This window comes from Papio anubis, chromosome 16 (assembly GCF_008728515.1).
Source record: "Papio anubis isolate 15944 chromosome 16, Panubis1.0, whole genome shotgun sequence".
Lineage (NCBI taxonomy): Eukaryota > Metazoa > Chordata > Mammalia > Primates > Cercopithecidae > Papio > Papio anubis.
This window is the reverse complement of record NC_044991.1, coordinates 78,707,524-78,732,863: the sequence shown is the minus strand read 5'-3', so window position 1 is coordinate 78,732,863 and position 25,340 is coordinate 78,707,524. Positions and strand designations below refer to the sequence as shown.

The window sequence follows — 25,340 nt, the reverse complement described above, 5'->3', positions numbered from 1 at the left end:
ATGCTTTAAACAAGCAGCTGGGCGTGTTTGTCACTTGCCAACCGCCCCATCAGAACTGTACTCCTCGTTCTCCCTCCAGCACACCCAGCCCCCTCGAGCTCTGGCTCTGTGTTTTGGTTCTCATTGCCAGAACACACTTCCCCAAGATCGCCTCATCAATCAGGATTCTTCAAATGTCACCTCCTCCGAGAGGTCCTCCTTGACCACCCAAGGGACTAAAGCCTCCCCACCCTTTACCCTGGTGAGTTCTCTCCTGGCCCCATAAGGAGATGCTTTTTGTCCCGTTTCTCTCCTTCAGGCCTCTCCCACTACCAGAGCCTGAGCTTCTGAGGGCAACAGTGTCTGGCTCCTGCTGGATGCCCAGCACCTGGCACGTGGTAGGTGGCCAGGAGGCATAGCTGTAACGGGGGGACTAGTGCTGTCAGTCTGATTCCTTCCCAGGCTCTGGGGACTTGAGTTCAGGGCCATGCAGGTGTCTGAAGTACTGTGAAAATCATGCCGCCCCCGTGGGCACACGGAGATGCCTGGAGACACGGGTCTGCAATAGAAGTGGATGGAAACCCCCTTCCACCCCATGGAGAAGAAAAGCAGGAAAAAGTGTGGGGCCAGTGGGTCCCTTAGGGCAAAAGTCCTAGTGGCGGCAGCTTTCTTGTCTAGACCCTGGTTCGCGCAGGGCGTGTCGCGCTCACCCGTGGAGGGTGGGAGACAGCGGCCGCCCCAGCGCCCAGCGGTGGCCCGGGACGGTGTGGTCAGGTCCGCGGGCAACCGCCTTCCTCTCGGCACCGGCCAGCCCAGGCCGCGCGCCCCTCCCCTCCGGTCCCCGGGTGGCGGCCCCCCCCCCGCCGCCGCCGCCCCCCCCCCCCCCCCCCCCCCCCCCCCCCCCCCGCCCTCCCCGGGCTGCAACAGGTGCCTCCGGAGCAGGAAGCTCGCGCCGCCGTCGCCGCCGCCGCTCAGCTTCCCCGGGCGCGTCCAGGACCCGCTGCGCCAGGCGCGCCGTCCCCGGACCCGGCGTGCGTCCCCACGAGGAAAGGGACCCCGCTGCTCGAGCCGCCTCCGCCAGCCCCCGGCGAGGGGTCCCAGAGCTAGCCGCGCCCGCCCTCGCCCCCAGCCCCGCAGCCCTCCCGCCCTGCGCACCATGAACGCCCCCGAGCAGCAGCCCCAACCTGACGGCGGGGACGCCCCAGGCCACGAGCCCGGGGGCAGCCCCCAAGACGAGCTTGACTTCTCCATCCTCTTCGACTATGAGTATTTGAATCCGAACGAAGGTCGGTGGAGGCTCCCCCTGGCCTGGCCCCTGAGCCCGCCAGGGGCTCAGGCCTGGGGACTGGGCACAGGAGTCCTCTTGACTCCAGCTGCCCCTCTTCCTAAGGGGCCTGGAGGGAGGGTACCCCTACCTAGGTGCCAGGGAGGGGAGGCGTCAGTGGCCACTGCCACCCTAAGGGGGTGGTCGGCTCCCTCTTGCCCTTTAGGGGCACCGGTTTCTGGTTGCTTGTGACTGCTCCCTGAGGGTCACTCTCAGCAAAACAAAAGGTGGCAGGCAGGTCCCAAGGCTGGGGAGCGGGTGCTGTCTGCTGGCCTCTTGCTTGGGACTGGGTTGTCAAAGGGCAAGGGACATGATTTCTGTGCCTTTGGAGGGAGGAGGTGAGGAAGCAAAGAATGGAGTTAGCAGGGAGGGGTTGCAAAAAAAAAAAAAAAGGGGGGGTTGTAGCTGAACCCAGTTATCAAAGTTAGGAGGCTGCTCCTTCCCTCCAGGCACTGAAGTGAGGCCATGCAGTTCCCATCACCTCCTGTAAGCAGTGGTTGATAGGGACTTTGTGTTGAAACTGAGGAAGAGGTTGTCTGTCTGATACTGGAGGGGGTTAAAAACTTTGGTATTATAAGGCCGGCCCATTTCCTCCCTGGGTTCTGCTGCTGCTGCTGAACCCATTACTTATCACCCACGAGAGGACTGGTCTGAGCTATATTAAGTGAACTTCTACTATGGGTGGGGTGGGGGGCAGCTGCCGCGTGGATTCAGAAGGACACAGGCTCTTTTTGCCTGAACTTTGTCACTCTGTGCCTCCAAGTGCCCTCAGTCGCTGGGGGCTGGGGACTTCCCCAGGCTGGGCCCAATGCTCATCTGTCACTTCACGTGTTTAACAGGAGCATTCGTTAGAGGGAGGAGGAGGAGGAAGAGGAGGGGGAAGAGGCCACACGCCCAACCTCACTGTGTATTTCTGGTTAGCAGGTTGTCTTGGAAAAAACAAAAAACCCAACCAGGCTTCCTGATTTTGACAGCCCAGCCCAGCCCAGCCAATGCTTGTTGAAGGCTCAGGGGCAGGCCTGTTGGTAGCTTCCAGACGCACTCTGGGCTTGCCTACATCTGGTGCGTAGGAAGGGCTTGTGCTCACTGGCTCGTGTGGGAAGCCTGTCGAGGAGGCTTGGTGGCCTGATGTTTCCCACAGGCACTGTGTTAGACAGGTAATGAAGTTTTAACTTCCCTCGGTGTCCTCTCTGGCCACCTTAGGTGAGGGATTTGCTTTAGCTTTGGGTGTCCTGTCTTCACTTGGATACCGAGAAGATGGTCATTAGCAATAATTTTGTGTTTTGGCTGGAGATGGAAATAATTAGCAGAAGAGAGCAGTCTTCTAGAGCTGCAATCTGGAGGACATCTTTTGCTTTGAAAAGATACAATTAAGAATCTGCAAACGATCCGCACTAACATCCGTGGTCTTTCTGTTCATTAAGATTAAAGTCATGTTTTTCAGGGAACAAATACTCACACCCCTCCCAGATTCGTAATCAGCTTTTATTTTTCTTGTCGGGTGGGGTGGGGGGATTTCCGGGGAAATAGTTTCCAAGCCAAATCTGAAGGGAGGTACTTTTTATAGTTTTTATTGGCAAGTGGTGCTTGGTGGCCACCAGATGGGTATCTAAATGACCACAATGAAAGCCCTGGAATCTTTTTTTTTTTTTTTTTTAACTTTATTTTTTGGAACAGTTTCAGATTTACAGAAAAGTTGCAAAGATAGCACAGAGTTCCCATATACCCACTACCCTGTTTCCCCATGGTATTAATGTTTTACATTAGTATGGTGCATTTATTGTAATCAACGAACCAATACTGACACATTATTAACTGAGTTTTCTGCCTCATTCAGATTGGGAATGTTTTTTGTGACCTTCACTGTTTTTGAGGATTGTTGGTTGTATTGTAGACTGTCCCTTCATTAGACTAGGGCTCTAGGGTTTCAGGAGGAAGCCCACAAAGATAAAGGCCCCTTCTCATCACATCATATCAAGAGTATGTACTATCCAGCCGGACGTGGTGGCTCACGCCTGTAATCCCAACACTTTGGGAGGCTGAGGCGGGCGGATCACCTGAGGTCATGAGTTCAAGACCAGCCTGGCCAACATGGTGAAACCCCAACTCTACTAAAAATACACAAATTAGCCAGGCATGGTGGAAGGCACCTGTAATTCCAGCTACTCAGGAGGCTGATGCAGGAGAATTGATTGAACCCGGGAGGCGGAGGTTGCAGTGAGGTGGGTGGCACCACTGCACTCCAGCCTGGGTGCCCGGGAAAAAAAAAGGAGGACTCTTTCTCAAAAAAAAAAAAAAAAAAAAAAAAGTGTACTATCCATATCATTTATCATTGATGTTAACCTTGATTACCCGGCAGAGGTAGCTTTTGTCAGTTTCTTCAAACTCTTTGGAAGACTTTACTACATGAAGCCCACACTTAAGGAGTACAGAGTAATACTCTGGAATCCAGAAAGCACTTACTCTTTGCTGAGAAGTAGGCAGCACAGAAGAGTTAGCACCCAGGAAGAGAAGGGATGTCGTGGCCAGGAGCAGCGGCTCATGCCTGCAATCCCAACACTTTGGGAGGTCAAGGTAGGAAGATCGCTTGAGTCTAGGACTTTAAGACCAGCCTGGGCAACAGAGCAAGACCTCATCTCTAATAAAAATAAAAACTAAAACAATTAACCTAGCCTAGTTGCGCATGCCTGTAGACCCAGCTTCCCAGCTACTCAGGAGGCTTAGGTGGGAGAATCTCTTAAACAGGAGTTCGAGGCTGCCCTGAGACGTGATCGTGCCACTACACTCCAGCCCATGGGACAGAGGGAAACCCTGTCTCAAACCAACAAACCAGACAAAAAAAAGAGAAGGGACATGGTGAGCTTTGAGGGGCTAATGTGAACTCCCAGATGTGTCTCTGGCTCTGGGTCACCCAGATGTTAATAGCAGTCACCTCTCTTTGCTTCTGTATGGGAACTCCTCAGGGGTGAACGCTAGCCTTTATCCTGTTATTAGGTTTTGTCCCAGATGGCAACATATTGGTGATGCATGTAAAGTTCTACCCTTAACTCTGGGCATGAGCTTGGCAAAAACCAAGGAGGGAAAGGTACTGCTAATGGGACAGACATTGTTGTTAGAATTGGTGAAGGTGTATTAGGGAATTTTGGGGAGTCGGATGCTCATTTTATGGAGTTTAGCGTGTAGCAGACGTTCATTAGCCCATGTGATTCCTCTCCAACTCTAGCAAGCAGGCACTATTATCACCCGTGTTTTACGGAGGAGGACGCTAAGGCACAGAGAAGTAAAGTAATTTTCCCAAAATGGGCAGCCTTGCTCCATATCATGTGTTCTGAACTGTGTGAGGTTCCTCATTCTCTCATTTGGTGAGAGACACATACGAACCAGTTAGCAAGGCATCTGGGACCATGGCAGGGCTGGAATTGAAAACCTTGTTTACTACAAGGTGATCTTGAGCAAGTCCTCTAACTTCTCTGGACCTCTGTCTGCTTATCTGTAAAATGGCTGAAATAATACCACTTGCCTCATAGGACTGTTGTCTGCCTTGCATAGGTTAATCCATTTAAATCAACACAGCGTGTGATCTGTTACTAGTGTTGTAGTAAACCCTTTCTTTTGTTAATGGAGGTGTTCAATTAATATGAACCATTGTTTATTTACTCATTCAGCTACTGAGCACCCACTGTGTTAGATCCTAGGGTCACAATGAGGAATGAGACCCAGATCCTGCCCTCTCTGAGCTAGTGCCTCTGATTGTGCCTCTGTTGTTTTCTCTTGTCTAATTGTATTAACTAATACCTCCAGTAGAGTGTTACATAATAGCGAAGACAGTGGGCATCCTTGCCTTGGAGGAGGACCTCCAGTGTTGGCTTTAGAATTGAGATGTATGAATTATGTAAAGGAAGTATTAGTTAGTTCTTTCTTTTTTCCCTGAGAGTTTTTATTACAAATGCGAGTTGAATTATATCAAAGGCTTTTTTTAGAATCTATGGAAAAATATGATCTTATTTTTCTTAGACCTATTAATATGTTGGCATACATTATTAGATTTCTTTATGTGAAAACATCCCTGGTATGGACTCCACTTCTTGTATTATTTTCTTAAGGTGGTGGTGGCATCAGATAATGTTTAAGAATTTTTCAGTATTCATGAGTGATACTCATATTGTCCTATTTTGTGTGCTATCAGGTTCAGGTTTCTTTCCTTGTCTATGCTCAGGAACAATTTCTGTCTCCCTGGGACTCCCTGGTCTCTAAAGCTGTGATCAAATTCCTCTGTGAAGCCGCCTGGACCTGGCGCTTCTTTGTGGAGTTGTTTCTTGATGGCTTTCTCTATACTGTGGGAATTGGTCTCTTTACACTTTCTATTTCTACTGGAGTCAATTTTTGTAAACTGTATCTTTCTGGAAAATTATCCATTTTATCTGTCTAGGTTTCAAATTTATTCACTAGAGATGTGCAAAGAAGACTCTTAATTTTCTTTCAAGTGGAGGAGACGACCAAGTACACAGTGACAGAAAGACCTGGGGGCAGGGATGTGGGAGTCCTGATGGGGCCACTGATCCCACCCTGGAGGGGGAAGATGTACTGGCTGTCAGCAGACAGTTTAGTAGCTGAATTCCCTTATGCATGCTTGTGAATGCAATGGATTCTTACTTCTCCCAACTTGTAATATGCTGAGAGAGACAGGTGGGTACTGGGGAATTCCTGGTCACCTCCAGAGATGCCAGATCTCCAGTTACTGTGGGGACAGATATGTGGGGAGTGCTCACATCTGCTTTGCCTCAACAGTCTGGTGCAGCCCTCCTTCAATCCCTGGTAAGCTAAAGCATTTAATGCCAACCTTGGCCTTTCAGAAAGGAAAACAGGTTCCTTCTGATCACTGCTTGTTGTTTTATAGAGTTTATTCCTGTGATCCTTAAACTTTTGAGGTCACAGCCCTTTAAAAAGCTGATGAAATCCGCAGATTCTGTATACACACCCACCATGCGTGTACATGCTACACATGGGCAGCCCTTTCCCCTGGGCACTGCCCCCTCACCACATACCCCCTGCACCCCCCACCCACACATTCCCACCTCCCCTCTCCACTTCATATCCCCCCACGTGCTTTTGATGTCATTTCTCAGCACTCATAGACCCTTCTGTGTCCCATTCCCTAATTTCACTGGCACTTCAGTGTAGGAACAGCTGCTCTCGATCCATTCACAGGGCACAATTAAAACCCCATTCTTTCAGCAAACACACTGAAAGCTGGTTTTGTGCCAGACCCTGTAGGGGCATACACACAAATTAGATATGGTTCCTGGCCCCCAGGCCAATATGGGTCATAGTCTGGTAAACACATAGGGACATATGAGGTGCTGTGATACAGTATCTGTGTGTGTGTGTGTGTGTGTGTGTGTGTGTGTGTATGTGTATGTGTTTGGTGCTTGCTAAAAATAGTGTTCTACACTAAGCAAGCAGGTTCACTAAACACATGTGACATTCAGAGACATTGCCTTCTCTGTTGAGTTAAGGACAGGCCTTAATAAACCTGCTTTGGACAAATAACGTCTCCAGGTGCAGCTGGAAAGGTGAAATGAGGGCTAGAATTGAGCATCGGCCTTGCAGGGAGGCAGAGGAAATGAGGTTGAAGTTGCCTCACTCATTCTTCCCTGTGAAACACATGGTATCTTGGCTTCTAAATTCAAGCCCCTGTGTTCTTTTGGTGGCATAGATTTTGATCAGGAGTGGAGGCTCTTGAAATTTTAAAGCAGTGTTATTCAGGTTGGTTCTCAAGGCTCTCCAGCCATATCAGGTGGCAGGTTACATACTTTTGAAAAATGTAGAATGGGTGGCAAGGGGCTCTCAGTTCTGGCTGCATTAGAAGTTCTCAGGCTGCATCCCGGACCAGTGAGATCAGGCTCTTGGGGGTAAGGTAACTTTGCTGAGGGTCTGCATTGGTAAATGGCAGGGCAGGCCTTGAACTTGGGCACTTAGAGTCCTAGGTGCCTGCCGTCAGCACTGTATCTCATAGCCAAAATGTGGCCCTGGAGGGCAGCAGGACGCCGTATGCAGCTGCTGTCTCTAACTTTGTCTGATGTGTCTCATGTACGGTGGGATGTGTGCACGTTCACCTCTTATAGCTGATATTTATATAATTATACATTGTATCTTGCTACTGTCCTAATGGGATTATACTCATTGGAAAACTCCTGGCTAAGGTAGAAATGAGAACTGACGGGGAGCTCTGCTATTTTTCTGTTTCTTTCTCCGTCTTGGTGGATGGTCCTGCCTGCCTCTTGGGCATTTGGATCTAAAGCCCTGCACTGGAACCTTTAATGCTTTTTCCCTCTGTGGAAGAAATATACCGAAGGCAGACTGTAAGCCACATGCAGAGTGGGGAGATTGCTTTTCCTGAGTTGGTATTTGGGACCCTCTTGACCTTGTAATCTGAGGTTTTGGAAAAAGAGCATTTCTTCAGCTGGGCCTGAAGGGAAGAAAGTGGCCTGCAAAGCTCAGGATTTATGAAGGTCCTTATCAAAACAGACCTGCGTGGGCGTGCCTGCAAAAGTGAGAGTGTTAAATGAGGGGGAAAAACAAACCCAAGTCTGAAATGCCTGCTAAAGTTATTTTAAAGGCTGTGGAAAGGGGCTGTTTACCTGTATAATCCTAAGAAGGTGGGCTGCAGCTCTGAAATCCGCAATGGGTGACATCACCTCTGTTGCCATGGAGTAGGGAGGAATGTCTTAATAACCAGGGGGTTGGCAGGGGCCACTGATGAAGTGTGCCCACCCCCGGGAACATGGCACTGAAATGAAAGCTCCTGGGGAAAAGTATAAATAAAGAAGCTGTCAGTCAAGAAGGCATTAATTTTAAATCTCTGCCCCCGGCCAAGGGTTACACAGGCCCCACTGTCTTCAAGGGGAAGTTTCCACTTGGATTTTAAGTTGCCTGAAGGAAAAATGGAAATCAGCCTTTCAGGCTATGCGAGGGGATGTGGGGGATCAATAGGAGACCAAACTCTCAGAGGTGGCTGGTCGGAGAGGGGGGCTCTTTGCTAAGTTGGGCAGAGGATGGAAAGAAGAGATGTTCCCCTGCTCATGTCGTCTTCTGCAGGCCTTTGACAGAGTGGGTGGGTTTAGCCCTGGCGAGTCCTGTTGCAGGAGGATTATCTAAAGTCTATTTCTGGGGAACTCTTCTGACCAGATCTTTCCTTCTCCTTTTGGTGAGGAAGCCACTCTGAGGTCTGTTCTCTGTCATGCACTGTACTCTCTTCTATTAGACACAGACCTTGCTAAATCACAAGTTTAATCTCAAATGCTTTAAAAATGGAGGGAGTTCAGCAAGGTGATTGGATAAATTGTGGTTGATTTGTACAACGAAATAGTACACAGCAATGAAAGAGAAAGGACTACTGCACACAATAGGGGTGAAGCTCAGACATTCTGTTGAGCAAAATAAGTGAGACACATCCATCCAGATTTCATTTAAAGGACGTTCGAGAACGGTCAAACCCAGCATATGGTGGGAAAAGTCAGGGAGTGGTTCTTCCTGGGTGAGGGCGTCTGGCTTCAGAGGGGCCACACGGAACCCTGTGGGGTGCCTGAAATGTTCTGTATCTTGTGCGCATATGTATGCAAAGGCACAAGATGTATGTGAAATATTTGTGCATTTTACTGCATATAAGTGATGCATATTTTAAAAACTGATGAAGGCCGGGCATGGTGGCTCACACCTCTAATCCCACCGCTGGGAGGCTGAGGTGGGCGGATCACCTAAGGTCAGGAGTTCGAGACCAGCCTGGCCAACATGGTGAAATCCTGTCTCTACTGAAAATACAAAAATTAGCTGGGTGAGGTGGCAGGTACCTGTAATTCCAGCTACTAGGGAGGCTGAGGCAGGAGAATCGCTTGAACCCAGGAGGTGGAGGTTGCAGTGAGCCGAGATTGCGCCACTGCACTCTAGACTGTGCAACAAGAGTGAAACTCCATCTCAAAAACAAACAACAAAACTGATGAAATCTGCAGATCCTATACACACACACACATCATGCTACACATGTACAGCCCTTCCCCCCATGCCCTGCCCCTCACCACATACCCCAGTGCACCCCCAACCCTGAAATTTAATCCAAGCTTTGCCCTGACTCTTTTTGTGGTCTTGGGAATTTCCCTGCACCCCAAGCCTCAGTTTCCCCATCTGTAACACAGAGGTATTCAGAGTAGCTATCTCCAGCAGTTGATGTAAACTGCAGAGAGAACAGGGGACCGTACACGTGAAAGCTTGCAGCACAGTGGACATAAGCTGTTCGAATGACTAAAAATAGGAATATCTCTGGAATTCTCCAAGGCAGGAGGGCCCCAGGAAATGTCTTGAAACCAGCAAGAGACAGTTCTTCGCATCCAGATTTGACGATGGAGATAAGTTTTTGTGTGTGCCACATGCCTGGGCCCTGCTGCCCCCATCTAAAAGGTGACCTTGCGGCCTGTGGGTTGCAGATTCCATACATTTCTCCACCCCTTTCCAAAAGCAATACGTGTCAGCATGTGGGCGCGCGTGTTTTTGCAAGCAGTCATGCCAGCAGCCAGTCTGCAAGCCTCATTGCTTGTGGATCACCCCGGTCCTGTGTCCCGGGCGCCTGGCCTTGCAGCAGCCTGCCTGGGAAGCACCACTCAGCTTGTCTTTCGGCCCCGTCTGGGGAAGGCAGACAGCTGTCTTAGCTGGGGCAAGGTCGGCAAAGACATCGCGTTCAGGATGACTTTTTCCAGTGGTTCCATGGACGAGACAGGATGGCAAATGTCCTCCCTTTCCTTTTTGGCATTTCTGGACCTGATTTATCCAGATGGAATTTCTTGACTTTCAGGCCCTGTGTCTGTATGTGTCACCTCTGAATGAAGGGTGTGACAACCTGACTGTCATCATTAATACACATGATTCATTGATTGAGAATCCACTTACTGTTAGGTGGTGTGTGTGTGACCGGGTGGGGCGTGGGCAGCAGCGGTCTAGGGGGGCTTGTCTGAAAGTTTGCTGAGTGTCAGATTTGTTATTTGGAGGCAATCCATTACTTTTCAAAGGGGTTCTTTCTATAGGTTGTGCGCACCCGCCAGATGAAAAATCCATCCACCTTCCTGCTCTGTTTTGGGGTTCCTTGCAGCCCTGATGGGCAGGAAGTTATGCGAGTTGTTGGGGTGAGCGGCAGGAGGCGAGGTTTGTCTCTCTGTCTGCCCCTTTCCTCCGGCTACAGGTCTGCGGTGCCAGCTGTGGCATCCTAAGTGCTGCCTTGGCGACAGACTGTGATGTCCCAAACCCAGGCCCTGGGACTCACACCACCTCGGCATCGGGGTGAGCTCATCAAGCCGTGGGTCGGATCAGCTTGGCCAGGGATCAGTGGAGCCCTGTGGCCCCGCTGCCCATCGAGGGGGCATCCAGCCCCCAGGCCAGGCCCTGTTCCTCTCTTCCCAGCCACTGAAGCCTGAAAGCTCCATTGGTCTCTGCCCCTCCCCGTGCCCGCCAAGGACGGCTGCCTCTCAGAGGTTCCCTAGCTGGGTTTCTATTTTGGTCATACTATTCTGCTTCCCGAAAATTCCACCGCCTGCAGTTCTAGGCAGAGAAGATGTTCTCTTGCTGTTCCTTTTTTCAAAAGTGATCTGTTGGCTGGTGGGTTGGCGCTGAGCGAGTGGCCACCTCAGACTTGGCTGTGTGTCCGTCTGTGAGGGTGAGCAACAGGCCTCCAGAGCTTCCAGGGGGAGAGGCGCTGGCGGGGACCACTGTGTGGCCTGAGTGTGATTTTTAAAATAATCTTTGACTCAATTCTGGGGCAAAAGGAGAGACTGTGCACATTCCCGAAGAAAGGAATCTGTATCTTCAGTTGTCAGGGGCAGCCTACCTCCCGAGTGAAATGATGAGGCCCCCAGAATATTTTCTTTTCCAGGGGGATCCTTGCTTCCCTGTGTCAGGGTCAGGGTGTCGCCATCCAAGAAATCACCTCTTTCCTGAGATGCAGGATAAAGTAGTGGTTAAGCGGGTGGAGGAGCCAGGTTGCCTGAGAATGAATCTTGGCTCTGATACTTAGAAGCTGTGTGACCTTGGGCAAATTACTTACCCTCTCTGAGCCTCATTTCCCCCCTATATAAAATGGGGAAACAATATCACCTGCTTTATAAGGTTCTTGTGAGACAAATATGAACATATACTAGATGCATACAGTGGTTCTCGATATAAAGTAAGTGGTATAGATGTGTTAGCTATTAGTATTTCGGTTATGACAAGCAGCTCACTGACTCACTAGCACTTTAGTAAAGATTTAGTTGATCCACTCCCAGGTAGCCTGGGAGGAAAAGTACAAAGTGTGGAATGGAGAGGGTGTTGGAAGCACATTTTACCTCCTCCACACATTTTCTGAAGATCAGCAGAATCTGAGGTGAAAAGAGAATTCCTAAAGTGCTGACCAACCCATTTTATTTTTATAAAAATGTCTTCCTTTTTTTCATAATGCTTTTGAAGGGGTTGGGGACTAGTGCATTCAAGTTGTTGTAAAATAGAGTAACTATAGCAGGGAAAGAGCAGAATTGTCACTGAAAAGATTGTTCTTTCAATAATAATCCAGTAGGCCCCATTTACTGAGTATTGATTCTGTGTGTCTTGGGCTTTGCATAGGTTAGGGAAACTGACAGGCTTGTATCACCAGCGTCATCACCCCGTGTCACACATGAGGACATGGAGTTTCCCCAAGTCTCACAGCCAGGGGTGGGAGTGGATCTGGAGTCCCCTAACCCTGTGCTACCCTCCGTTCTCAGACCTGGATCTCAGTTTAGAGCTCTTGCTTGGTGGGGCAAAGAGGAGGGCTGAACTGGCCTCCCCAGCAATCTTGTCCTGCAGTTTTCGGGAGTGGTCAGAGATTTCGCCACATATTCACAGGGCCTACCTATTGGGTAAGCACCCAGGAACTCGATGAAAGGACGGGTGATAAGAATGAGAACTTTCAGACGTCTGCCACAGAGATGAGTGTTACCTGCCAGGGCCGAGAGTGAGCAGATGTCTCATTTCTCAATCAGTTCAGGTTGAGGGCGTGAGTCATGAGTTGATGCTTCCAGCAGTCTTTGGGCCTCTGCTGTGCGCAGGCCTCGCGTGCCATGCTGGGGTTGTAAAGCCAGGAGCCACGGTCCTCCGCTGGGGGCGAGTCTGCCTGACAGGAGATGTTTGGCGATGCCTGGAGACATTTTTGGTTGCCACAACGGGGAGAGAGGCAGGGCAGCTACTATGGGCATCCGGTGGGTAGGTGGCTGTGAGGGTCGAGTAATTTACTACATGTGATGTGCTTACAACAGTGCCTTGCATGTAAGTTCCCAATACATTTTAGCTGCTTTTTCTGCATTATAATTATCTTCATAATAATTATTGATGTAAGACTCCTATCTGCCTCTAAGAAGCTCAGAGTCTAGAGGGTAGACAAATGAGTGAATCCATAGACAGACTTCTGTGGGACCTGGGAGTGTAGAAGAGCTGCCTGATCCAGCCTGGGGAAACAGGGAGGGCCTCCAGGAGGGGGTGGTTCAGGTCAAATCATGATGGATAAATAGTGGCTTGTTAGGAGACGTAAGGTCGGGAGGTATGGAAGGGAGTTCTGGGTAAGGGGAACAGTATGTGCATGACATGGAGGCACAGAGGCCCTCGAGCAGCAACCTCTAAATCCCCCATCACTGCTTCTATCTTCTTCCTCCCTTTGGTACTGATGCCTCGTATTTAGGCCAGGTACCTCCCATGGTAGGCGAAATGGATTTTAGGTGGTCCACCAGTGAGGACATTGTATTTGCTAAGAACTATTTTTCAGTGCTATTTTCTCTTCGAACTAGTCGGAAGGAGTGGAATTTCAGGCTGGGCGTGGTGACTCAAGACTGTAATCCCAGCACTTTGGGAGGCCGAGGCAGGTGGATTACCTGAGGTCAGGAGTTCGAGACCAGCCTGGTTAACATGGTGAAACCCCGTCTTTACTGAAAATACAAAAAAAATTAGCTGGGCGTGGTAGTGGGCACCTGTAATCCCAGCTACGCAGGAGGCTGAGGCAGGAGAATCGCTTGAACCCAGGAGGCGGAGGTCGCAGTGAGTCGAGATCACACCACTGTACTCCAGCCTGGCAACAGAGTGAGACTCTGTCTCAGAAAACAAAAAACAAAGCAAAACAAACAAAAAAAAGGAGTAACGCTTTAGTGAGGTACTGCTGTATCGTTCACACTTTTCTTTCTAATACTGACTCCTCCCTCTCCCTGTTTCTAGGTCTTGACTTTCTGGGGTCCTGGAAATGTTCCATATTTTGATTATGTTGGTGGTAGCAAGAATGTATGACATTTGGCAAAACTCATCAAACCCTATACTCAAAACACTGACATCTGTGTATATGAGTTATACCACAGGAGCATTGGCGGGGGTGGGGGTGTATAAAACCTCAGTCTCAGAGTCTTTGCCCAGCCACTGTGTCTTGCTTGAATTTAGTAAGTTTTATTTTTATTGTATTTTTACCCTACCTTCTATTTATGGAGGTGACATTGATTTTCCATCTACAGTAGTGGTATAAAGTTTCCTTTTAAAATAATAAAAAAAAATAAGTGAGTGAATTTAAATACTAGAAATATTAAGTAAATATTTTTTGGCGGCACATGAATAGAGCAAAGATCGTGCAAGTGGTTAAAAAAAAGCAAGCTTTTTGGAAACCCTCCTGAGAAAATTTGGTGGTTCTGAGATGAAACTAACTTCACCCGGTGCCGTGCAGGCATCGTGATGACTGTGAGAAAGCCGCCTGCGAGCATGGCAGTTGTTTAAGGAGAAATAGTGAGAAATCTCAGCCAGTAACTTAGAGGAATATTTTAATGATGTGCTATTTGTGAAATTTACTGTCAAATACCCAGGGGACTGAGAATTCAATGATTATTAATTATCTTCCTATTCCCCGCTTGCTGGTAAACCTTTAAAGTCTTGTCAAGAGGGAAAAAAGAAGAAAAACTCTGCCGCTTGGATTAATGAAAACCAATGTAAATGCTTTAAATAGTTTTGCTCAGCACACTCGAGCTCTGTGTTCTTCAGGGCTCCCAGGGAGTGTGAGCGATGGGCGTTTTCAGGACTGCGTTTCTGTGGACTGTCCACATCAGCCCCAACCGTGTGTTTCTGATAAGATGCAGTGCAGTTTTTCTGATATGGCCAGAATTTTTGCTAAGAGACTTTTTTTCTGGTTTGAATTCTCAGAATGTTGTTGGCCATGGACTTGACATTCCTCTTTTCCTAGATTAAAAAACTATGCTCTGTTACCTTCCAGGAAGGCGTGTGTGTGCGCGCGTATGTGCGAATTCAAATACACGTTTACATTAAACTACAGCCTCACGAGAACTCCAGGCCTTACAGATGCTAGCTAGAAAAATCAAAGGATTTCAGAGCCAGAAGCCACCAAGGAAACGGATTCAATGTAATGCTGTTCAGTTATAAACGAGAAGGTGTTGAGGCCTCCAGTGGGTGGGGGACTTTTCCAAAATCATGCTGCTGCTTAGTGGCAGGGCAGGACCGCACTCTCCATTTCCTGCTTCATAAAACAGGGTTTCATTACTATAGATCGTGTTATGTCATCTACCACCTATGAAATAAAATTAAAAATGTTTCTTTTGGGAGTTACATTTATTTTCTTACATAATTACATGAATCAAAGGAAGTCTTTCTGCCATGCCACTGTCCTCTTATTCCTTAGTTCTCCTCCCTGGAGGATGTCACTGTTCCTTGTGACTTCCAGAGAAAGCCTGTGCATCCTTCAGCTGTGCCTGTACATCTGTCTGTGTGTGTACATCTGTGCGTGTACATCTGTGCGCGTATGTCTTTGTACATCTGTGTACATATGTGTACTCTGTATACATCTGTACATCTGTGTACACTGTACATCTCTGTGTGTGTACATCCTCTCATCCTTTTTATGCTGTGCACACTATACAGCTTGCTTTTCTCCTTGCATACTAAATCTCACTGGTCATTCCATGTCAATGCATAAAGAACTTCTTCAGGCCTTTTTGTAGCTATATTGTGTATCCCTTCATATGAATGAGCTAGAATTAATTCATCCCCAGTAGATGGGTTTTGTGTTGCTTCCAGTCTTTTGGGATTATAGTCAGGGTTGTAGTAACTAATCTTAAGGATACACAGGTCATTTTGCACAGATGAGAGTATATCTGCAGCAAGAATTTTTTTTTTTTTTTTTTGAGACAGGGTCACATCCTGTCACCTAGGCTGGGAAGTGGTGGCACGATCATGGGTCACTGCAGCCTTGATCCTCCCACCTCAGCTTCTCCAGTAGCTGGGACTACAGGCAGGTGCCACCAAGCCCAGCTAATGAAAAAAATTTTTTTTGTTTTGGAGATGGGTTCTCTATGTTGCCCAGGCTGGTCTCAAACTCCTGAGCTCAAGCAATCTTCCTACCTCTGTCTCCCAAAGGGTTGAGATTCCAGGCGTGAGCTACCATGACTGGCCCAGGATGGATTTCTAAAAGTAGCATTGCTTGGTTCCGAGGGCACATGTGGTTCCAAGGGCATGTGTGTTTGGAATTTTCGTGGATATTACCGAATGACCCTCTCTAGAGTTATCGCCTTCTATCTTTTGGTTTGGATAGTGGCATCTTTGATTAATAGTTTATTCCGGGTAGACTTTTCTGAACTTGCATCATTCATTCAGCCAACACATCCTTTTTGAGGGCCTGTTTAGTGGCAGGACCCATCCAAGTGCTAGGGGCGTGGCAGAGCAAGAGTCCTCATAGCATTCGCTGATTGGTGGAGGTGGATCTCCAGGTCGAGGGAGGGGCAGACTGGAGGTTGAAGGAAACGGAGAACTTCACAGTTCCTCAGTCGTTATGGCGAGATGTGCACAGAACACAGCAGGGACCTGTGAGCTGGGCCTGAGCTAGTCAAGTGGTCAGGGGTCCTTCTAGAAGCATGCAGTACTTAAGCCGCGCCCATGGGCATGGGCGGGCTTTAGTCATGTGGAGAAGAGGGCCTGGCAGTGGGCAGGGGAGGAGCTGTTGAGGCAGGGGCAGCGGCAAGTACCAAGATCCCGGGGCAGGAAGGAGCTTGATGCTTTTAAAAAACTCCCCTTTGCCAGGCACGGTGGCTGTCGCCTATAATCGCAACACTTTGGAAGGCTGAGGTGGGAGGATCACTTGAGCTCAGGAGTTTGAGACCAGCCTGGGCAACATAGTGAAACCTCGTCTCTACTAAAAAAAAAAAAAATTAACTGAGCCCGGTGGTGTGTGCTGGTAGTCCCAGCTACTTGGGAGGCTGAGGTGGGAGGATCGCTTGAGCCTGGGAGGTGGAGGCTGCAGTGAGCTATTACTGTGCCACAGCACTCCAAACTGGGCAGCTGAGTATGACCTCAAAATCAAACAGAAAACAAAAATCACCACACGACCCTCTGGCTGGAGTTCAGACAGGGCGGGAGGGGGAGTGAATGCCGGCGAGGGTCGATGGGCAGGCAGGGCCCAGCCAGGCTGCCTGGCGGGGCTCATTTATTTTTACCTAGAGCTGTGGGGAGCCATTTTGGAAGTGGGGGTACCATGTGGACACCGAGAGATCAGCTCAGCTAAACTGGACAGTATTTCCTCTAGGACAGCCCAGAAAGGGAACAAGGAGGCTGAGGCTCACTGGGGTGGTCACCCAGGCTTCCCCAAGGCAGGAAAAGGTCTTGTTTCTGGCTGGCAGGCCCCTGGACATGGTTCTTGTATTTACTTATTCTCTCAGCCACTCGGCAAATGTTTATGGGGGCTTGCAAGTGCCAGGCCCTGTGGTAGGTGCTTGGCCGACGATGCTGGGCCACAGTGACACGGGCCCAACACTGATGGAGCTCTGGGTCGAGTGTGGGGTTGTAAAATTCTCTAAAGGGTCAAGGAGTAAATATTTCAGGCTTTGGGGGCCATTCGGTTCCCAAACTACCAACTCCACTGTTGTAGTATAGGAGTAAGCTGTAGCTTGCTTTGTTCACCCTGTGTAAATAAATAGGTGTGGCTGTGTTGTCCTAAAACTATTTACAGACACAACCCATGGGCCGCATTTGGCCCGTGGACTGTGGTTTGCCTGCTCCTGGTTTGGCAGAATGAGATTCCCTAAACAGATACCTGGTGCGATGGGAGCTGTTAGCAGGTGTCAGTGGAGAAAAGATGGCAGGGAAAAGGGGTGGAGGTGAGCTTTTTGATGGGCGGATCTCAGGAGGTGCTGGCTGAGCAGATGCAGGAAGGAACCAGGGGAAATGGGAGGATCTCGCGGAGAGGGTTTCCAAGCAGAGGGAACCCCAGGCCTCTGAGGCAGGAGCTGCTTCAGTACAGCGAGGATGTTGGAGGGGTTGTTGCTGACCCAGCTTGGGGAGAAGTGGGGAGTGGTGGGGGTGGGTGGCAGGCCAGGGCACAGGCTGTGTTAGTGACTTTTGGTTCCATCTAAAGTGTCCAGAAGCCTTTATAGTAGGTTTTGAGAATGGACATCTTAAAGGCTGCTGCGTGACAAACAGACTGACAGAGCCACAAAGTGGGGAGGCCAGGGAGGAGGTGACTGCAGTAGTCCCCGTCCGAGAGGACGGTGGCTTGGACCAGGGTGGATGTGATGGATTGGGGAGACCCGGGAATCTGGTTTCTGTCCTGACAGTGGAACAGTCAGGGCTGATGACGGATCAGATGTGAGACATCAGAGTAAGGAGTCCAGGCTGCCCCGTGAGCTGACGGGGAGGGTGGAGGGGCCTCTGATGAGATGGGGTCCTTGGAGGTGGAGTTGCAGTGAGGGGTGGGTGGGGGCACTAACTCCATGGGAATTTCCCAAGCAGCCCCATGTACCTGGACCTGTACAGGATGCAGTGAGGCAGGGTGTCTGCTAGAAGAGGGTCAGGCTGAGAATTAAATGACAGTGTGAGGTGATGGGTGGCAGTGTCCTTGGGTGGCTGTCATAGAACATTGTACTTGAACAGCATTCTCTAGCGGTAGGGCCTTTCGGTCATTGGTTTTATCTTTATTTTATTTTATTTTATTTTATTTTATTTTTGAGACAGAGTCTCACTCTATCACCCAGGGTGGCATGCAGTAGCACAATCTTGGCTCATTGAAACCTCCGCCTCCTGGTTTCAACCAATTCTCATGCCTCAGCCCCCTGAGTAGCTGGGATTACAGGTCTGCGCCACCACACCTGGCTAATTTTTGTATTTTTAGTAGAGATGGGGTTTTACCATGTTGGCCAGGCTGGTCTCAAACTCCTGACCGCAAGTGATCTGCCCACCTCAGCCTCTCAAAGTGCTGGGATTACAGGTGTGAGCCGCCACGCCCAGCCTGCATCCATTGGTTTTAATAGTTTGGGTGTCAGGTAACCTCTGTAGCAGTGACCCTGCCTGTCGGGGGGCAAGTGGCTTGCCTGTGGTATTTTTAAGCCTCCTAATTCCGTATCTTTCGCTGGGCCTTTTCCCCGCTCTGGGCCTCAGTTTCCTCATTTGTAAAATGACACAGACGAGACATGAGTCAGGAGCCCTGGATCTGAATGAAGCCACTTCTTGTACTTGGTGTGAAATCTGGGATTCAAGCCCAGGGGACCATGGGCTGCAGAGCCTGTGCAGCCTCCCTCTGTGTCTTGCGTCCATGTCACATGTGTAGATTGCTGCCATAGGCCCTGGATTGGTGCTTTTCAAACTACGGGTCGTGACCTACCGTACCAGCGGGTTAGGAAATCCGTCTAATGGGTCGTGACCAGCGTTGAAGCAAAATCAGTCAGGCAGGAGGGAGGGTCTGAGGGTGTCATGTAGCAGGGGTAAGTATGGACTTGGGAGGCTTTTGTTGCAGTTGTGGGTGTACACGGTGGTGTGAATGGGGTTGTGAGATAAAGTACACTTCTCCGAAGGGTTTCATTTAAACCCAAGTTTGGAGGCCCTTAGCCCAGGGATCTTCCAGAACTCATTCTGCTTTGACCTCTCTTCTCCAGGGACCTGGGACAAAGTGGCCTCAGTTTCCTTCTGGTGAGGAACGGAGCTTCTAGCTTGGGGTTTGGCATGGTGGGAATTTGAAAAAAAATAAACGACATGAGACAAAACCCAGCCTGTGATTGCTCTGCACCGGGAGTTCTGTTTTTGAGGCTTAAAAAGACCCCCCTTCCCCCTTCTCTTTCCAGAAGAGCCGAATGCACATAAGGTCGCCAGCCCACCCTCCGGACCCGCATACCCCGATGATGTCCTGGACTATGGCCTCAAGCCATACAGCCCCCTTGCTAGTCTCTCTGGCGAGCCCCCCGGCCGATTCGGAGAGCCGGATAGGGTAGGGCCGCAGAACTTTCTGAGCGCGGCCAAGCCAGCAGGGGCCTCGGGCCTGAGCCCTCGGATCGAGATCACTCCGTCCCACGAACTGATCCAGGCAGTGGGCCCCCTCCGCATGAGAGACGCGGGCCTCCTGGTGGAGCAGCCGCCCCTGGCCGGGGTGGCCGCCAGCCCGAGGTTCACCCTGCCCGTGCCCGGCTTCGAGGGCTACCGCGAGCCGCTTTGCTTGAGCCCCGCTAGCAGCGGCTCCTCTGCCAGCTTCATTTCTGACACCTTCTCCCCCTACACCTCGCCCTGCGTCTCGCCCAATAACGGCGGGCCCGACGACCTGTGTCCGCAGTTTCAAAACATCCCTGCTCATTATTCCCCCAGAACCTCGCCAATAATGTCACCTCGAACCAGCCTCGCCGAGGACAGCTGCCTGGGCCGCCACTCGCCCGTGCCCCGTCCGGCCTCCCGCTCCTCGTCGCCTGGTGCCAAGCGGAGGCATTCGTGCGCCGAGGCCTTGGTTGCCCTGCCGCCCGGAGCCTCACCCCAGCGCTCCCGGAGCCCCTCGCCGCAGCCCTCATCTCACCTGGCACCCCAGGACCACGGCGCTCCCGCTGGGTACCCCCCTGTGGCTGGCTCTGCCGTGATCATGGATGCCCTGAACAGCCTCGCCACGGACTCGCCTTGTGGGATCCCCCCCAAGATGTGGAAGACCAGCCCTGACCCCTCGCCGGTGTCTGCGGCCCCATCCAAGGCCGGCCTGCCTCGCCACATCTACCCGGCCGTGGAGTTCCTGGGGCCCTGCGAGCAGGGGGAGAGGAGAAACTCGGCTCCCGAATCCATCCTGCTGGTTCCGCCCACTTGGCCCAAGCCGCTGGTGCCTGCCATTCCCATCTGCAGGTGAGCAGGGCTTTGAAAATGATTGCTTCTGTGGTTTAGTTTTAAGAGATGGTTCTCTGTTCATGAGCATGGGATTCAGAGTCAGGTTTAAGTCTGACTTTAAATGGATTTAAATCTTGGCTTGGTCCCTTGCTGGTTGCGAGACCCTGAGAAGGAAGGTACATTCCCTGGGCCAGGTTTTTCTCATCTGTAAAATGGGTGTAATTAGTGTACCTGACTCACCAGGTGGTTATGAGGTTGCAGTCATGTTAAATGTAATTGCTCATATGTCACCTGGTTTATTCAAAAAGTGTTTATCAAACATCTAGGTGGCAGATTCTGTTACATAAGTAATGGAGAGACAGTGGTGAACTAAACAGGCAAAAATTTCTGCCTTCATGGAGCTGACATTCTAGTAGGCACAAGAGGAACTGATGTTTGTTAGCATCTGCTATGTGCCCCAGTTATATGGAGGCCGTAAAAAAAATGTGTGAGCCAAGGAGCTTAAAATCTTGGGAAGCTGAAGAGATGTATGTAGATAGCAGCATAGCATGTAGGCTTTGGAGTCTCCTAAGGCTCACTTTGAGTCCTGCCTCTGCCACTCACTACCTGAGTGAACGTGGGCATCTCTGCTGCTGCCTTTCTGCTGCTGTGCTTGTGAAAGACATTGCTAATCAGTCAGCACCCTCTTTCTCCTTGAGCTCCTTTCTGAAGCCGTGCCTAGGGCAGACATCACTAATCAATCAAGAGCTTCCTCCCCCCACTGCATTTGTACTGAGCACCTTTCTGGTCTTGGTTTATTCCCTGTGAGAAGACAATAGAACCTACCTTGTGTGTGTGTGTGGTTTTTTTTAAATGGATTAGATGAGACGATATATGTCAAACTCTTAGTATAGAGCCTGTGCAGTGGTATCCTTGGATACCAAAATCTGAGGATGCTCAGGTCCCATATGTAAAACGGTATAGTATTTGCATATAACCTATGTACATCCTCCCATATCCATTACATCATCTCTAGATGATAATACCTTAGAATACCTAATACAATGCCTGCACACCACTTCATTCATATGGACTCAATGGGCATGGAAAATTCAAATTTTGCTTTTTGGAACTTTGTGGATTTGTTTTTTTCTGAATATTTTCAATCTGAGGACACAGAACCCCTGGATATAGAGGGCGAATTGCACTCTCTATGTATATTATTTCATTTGATTCTCACAGAAACTTGGTTTGTGTTATTTTTTATCTTTGTTTTGATGAAATGACAAAGGAGGTATATGACGGCTAAGGCTAGAGATTATCCTATCTGTTCTCGTAGATGAGGAATTGGAAGACTCATGTTATTACCACGATCCCTGTGGTTTTCAAATTATTTTTTATTTTAGCAAATGGAAGTCTTTTATCCCAAATATTAAACTGAGTCCCCACATAGGCCAGGTGCAGTGGCTTACACCTGTAATCCCAGCACTTTGGGAGGTCAGGGTGGGCGAATCACCTGTGGTAGCAAGTTCAAGACCAGCCTGGCCAATATGGCAAAACCGCATCTCCACTAAAAATTCAAAAAATAGCCAGGTATGGTGGCGCATGCCTGTAATCCCAGCTACTCGGGAGGCGGAGTAGGGAGAATTGGCGGAGGTTGCAGTGAGCCAAGATCATGCCACTACACTCCAGCCTGGCGACAGAGCAAGACTCCACCTCAAAAAAAAAAAAAAAAAAAAAAAAAAATTGAGTCCTCAAATAGATAAATAGATAAAGGTGGAGCTCTTGATTGGTGTGGGGTTGAGGGTGGCCTCGGGCCCTGCCCACTGGGCCTTGCTCACCCCCATACCAGACGAAAATGTACTGCATGGAGCATCCAGCCTGGCATTTCCTTCAAAGCAGGTTCTGAGAACACCAGGGCTTCAGTATGTCAGTTGTTGTATCTTTAAAAAAAGGAGTTTCTGGGTTTAGCAGAGTTAAGTAGGTGCCTTTGTGCAGGCCTTCTCAGAGACTTTAATGTGGACAGAATATGTGGTGATTTCAAAGGCCATTTGGCTACAGAGCTCTGAGTTCAGTGACTAAAGTTTCACAGGGCTATCTTAGAAAATGCTGCCAGCCACAGTGGCTCATGCCTGTAATCCCAGCACTTTGGGAGGCCGAGGCAGGTGGATCACCTGAGGTCGGGAGTTCGAGACCATCCTGACCAACATGGAGAAACCCCGTCTCTACTAAAAATACGTAATTAGCCGGGTGTGGTAGCGCATGCCTGTAATCCCAGCTACTTGGGAGGCTGAGGCAGGAGAATCACTTGAACCCAGGAGACAGAGGTTGCAGTGAGCCAAGATGGCGCCATTGTACTCCAGTCTGGGCTCCTTGTTCTTTGTGCTACGTAGACAGGTCAGTCTCCAAACCATGATTTTATTTAATGGTTGAGAGTAGGGAGGGACACTGCTGTGAAATATGATTATGACATATTTATTGGAGACTTTGTTTACAAAAGCCTTTCCTCTCCGTGAGGCATCTTGATCAGAGAAGTTTTGAGTGTCAGAGTCCTTTGGTTCCTCACAAGTACCAATCTGTGCCAGCCAATGTGGTCTTTTGCAAGAATCTTCTATAAAGTTGAGAGGATGGGGCATCAGGGAAGTCTCCTGATAACATTGACCTCAGGGTATATGGGCATCTCAGCAGAGGGCTGGAATTCAAATCAGAATTTCAGGCTGGTTCTGATGCTCTACTTCTTTTTTTTTTTTTTTTTTTTTTTGAGACGGAGTCTCGCCTGTCACCCAGGCTGAGTGCAGTGGCTGCATCTCAGCTCACTGCAACCTCCTCTCCCAGGTTCGCTTCATTCTCCTGCCTCAGCCTCCTGAGTAGCTGGGATTACAGGAATGTGCCACCATGCCCAGCTAATTTTTTGTTGTTGTTGTTAGTAGAGATGGGGTTTCACTATGTTGGTCAGGCTGGTCTCAAACTGCTGACCTCATGATCTGCCCGCCTTGGCCTCCCAAAGTGCTAGGATTACAGGTGTCAGCCACTGCACTTGGTTTTTTTTTTTTTTTTGAGATGGAGGTTAATTGGCTGCTGGTGCCAGAGTACAGTAGCGTGATCTCAGCTCACTGCAACCTCTGTCTCCTGGCTTCTCAGCCACTCTCCTGCTTCAGCCTCCCGAGTAGCTGGGACTATAGGCGCATACCACTATGCCTGGCTATTTTTTTTTGTATTTTTAGTAGAGACAGGGTTTCACCACGTTACAGGCCAGGCTGGTCTTGATCTCCTGACCTCGTGATCCACCTGCCTCAGCCTCCCAAAATGCTGGGATTACAGGGATGCTCTACTTCTTCAGATTGTATTTCAGCATCAAATACCTATTTTAGAACCAAGCAAAAGTATAAACTGAAACCTGGGGATATGCTGCTGAATTTTCTTCTCACAAAATTTTTGGTGCTTTAAAGCGTGTTAATACAGGGCTAAAGTGGTTTTTTAATGAGTCATAGTTTGTAAACCTTTAAAAACTGTTCACTTGTATAAATGATATGGGTAAAAGTGGTTGTCACGTGTGGCTCGTTGGTTGCAGGCAGAAGCTTGAAAGCATCTTGGCACTATAACTAAGGTAAAGCAGGCGTACTTTGGAAACCCTAAGACTGCAGGGTAAAAGGGATTTCAGGAGGCAATGTGGTTGGAAAGAAGAGGAAGAGATTTGCTTGCTTAGGGAGGATATGGTTATAAGTTGGATGAAATGTTTAAGTTGGACTCTGGCACAGATGAAGTTTATGGAGGTGCTACCCCTTGGGCTCCCCTTGGTACTGCTGTGATAGAGAAGACAGAATTGGCTTTATTGCAAGTGCTTAACCAAGCCCAGTTGATAGTGTCAGCTCCTAGCAGCCCTGAGCTAACTGGGAAAGAATACTCTGATTAATGATTTCTGCCATATGTGAAAACTCAGGACATGGTGACATAAATCCATAGTGATGCTTTTCAAAATTCCTAGGGGAAAAGAAGTGACAGCAGTTAGAAACATGCTAGAACTAACATAAGCTTCATTAATTGAGAAGTTGCTCACACTGTCTTCATCAAGGTGGAAGAGAAGGCAAAGAGAAAGATCTCTACCCTGTGAACAGTTCTACCTGTCATGTCTAAGAAATATGTGCTGCCTCAGCATTTTGTTCACATACAATCATGCCCCCATGATCACATTTTGGTTAGTGATGGATCCCCCATATATGGGGGTGGTCCCATAAGATTATAATACTGTTTTGTTTATGTTTTTGTTTTTTTGAGACAGAGTCTCTGTCACCCAGGCTAAAGTGCAGTGGTGCGATCTTGGCTGACTGCAACCGCCACCTCCCAAATTCAAGCGATTCTCGTGCCTCAGCCACCTGAGTAACTGGGATTACAGACATGCGCCACCAAGCCCAGCTAATTTTTGTATTTTTAGTAGAGACAGGGCTTCGCCATGTTGGCCAGGCTGGTCTTGAACTCCTGGCCTTGAGTTATCTGCCCACCTCAGCCTCCCATAGTGTTGGGATTACAGGCATGAGCCACTGCACCCAGCCTTGTGTTTTGTTTTGTTTCGTTTTTGTTTTTTTGGGTTTTTTTTTTGAGACAGGGTCTCACTCTGGTCCCTCAGGCTGGAGTGCAGTGGTGCAATCACAGCTCACTGCAACCTTGACCTCCTGAGCTTGGGTGATCTTCCCACCTCAGTGTCCCAGGTAGCTGGGACTATAGGCATGGACCACCATGCTTGGCTGATTTTTATTTTTATTTTTGTATTTTTAGTAGAGAGGGTCTCTCCATGTTGCCCAGGCTGTCCTCAAATCCTTGGGCTTAAGTGATCCACCCATGTTGTCCCTCCAAAGTGCTGGGATTAAGTCATGAGCCACCACACCCAGCCATAATACTGTATTTTTACTGT

The 25,340-nt window shown here is 49.2% G+C and overlaps 1 protein-coding gene across 4 annotated transcripts in view; it reads left to right on the top strand.

Moving 5' to 3' along the window:
- Positions 1-916: 916 nt before the first annotated feature.
- The window catches only part of NFATC2 (nuclear factor of activated T cells 2), a 157,186-nt gene continuing 132,762 nt past the window's right edge, over positions 917-25,340 (top strand). For 2 of the 4 annotated variants that reach the window (XM_017944688.3, XM_017944690.3), the window contains exons 1-2: positions 917-1,265; positions 19,955-20,470. In XM_017944688.3, coding sequence (XP_017800177.1) covers positions 19,968-20,470 — 503 coding nt within the window. In that variant the 5' untranslated portion in view covers positions 917-1,265; positions 19,955-19,967. Of the gene's footprint in view, positions 1,266-19,440; positions 20,471-25,340 lie in introns of all 4 variants that reach the window. The other 2 variants (XM_003904606.5, XM_003904605.5) reach the window with 1 other exon arrangement.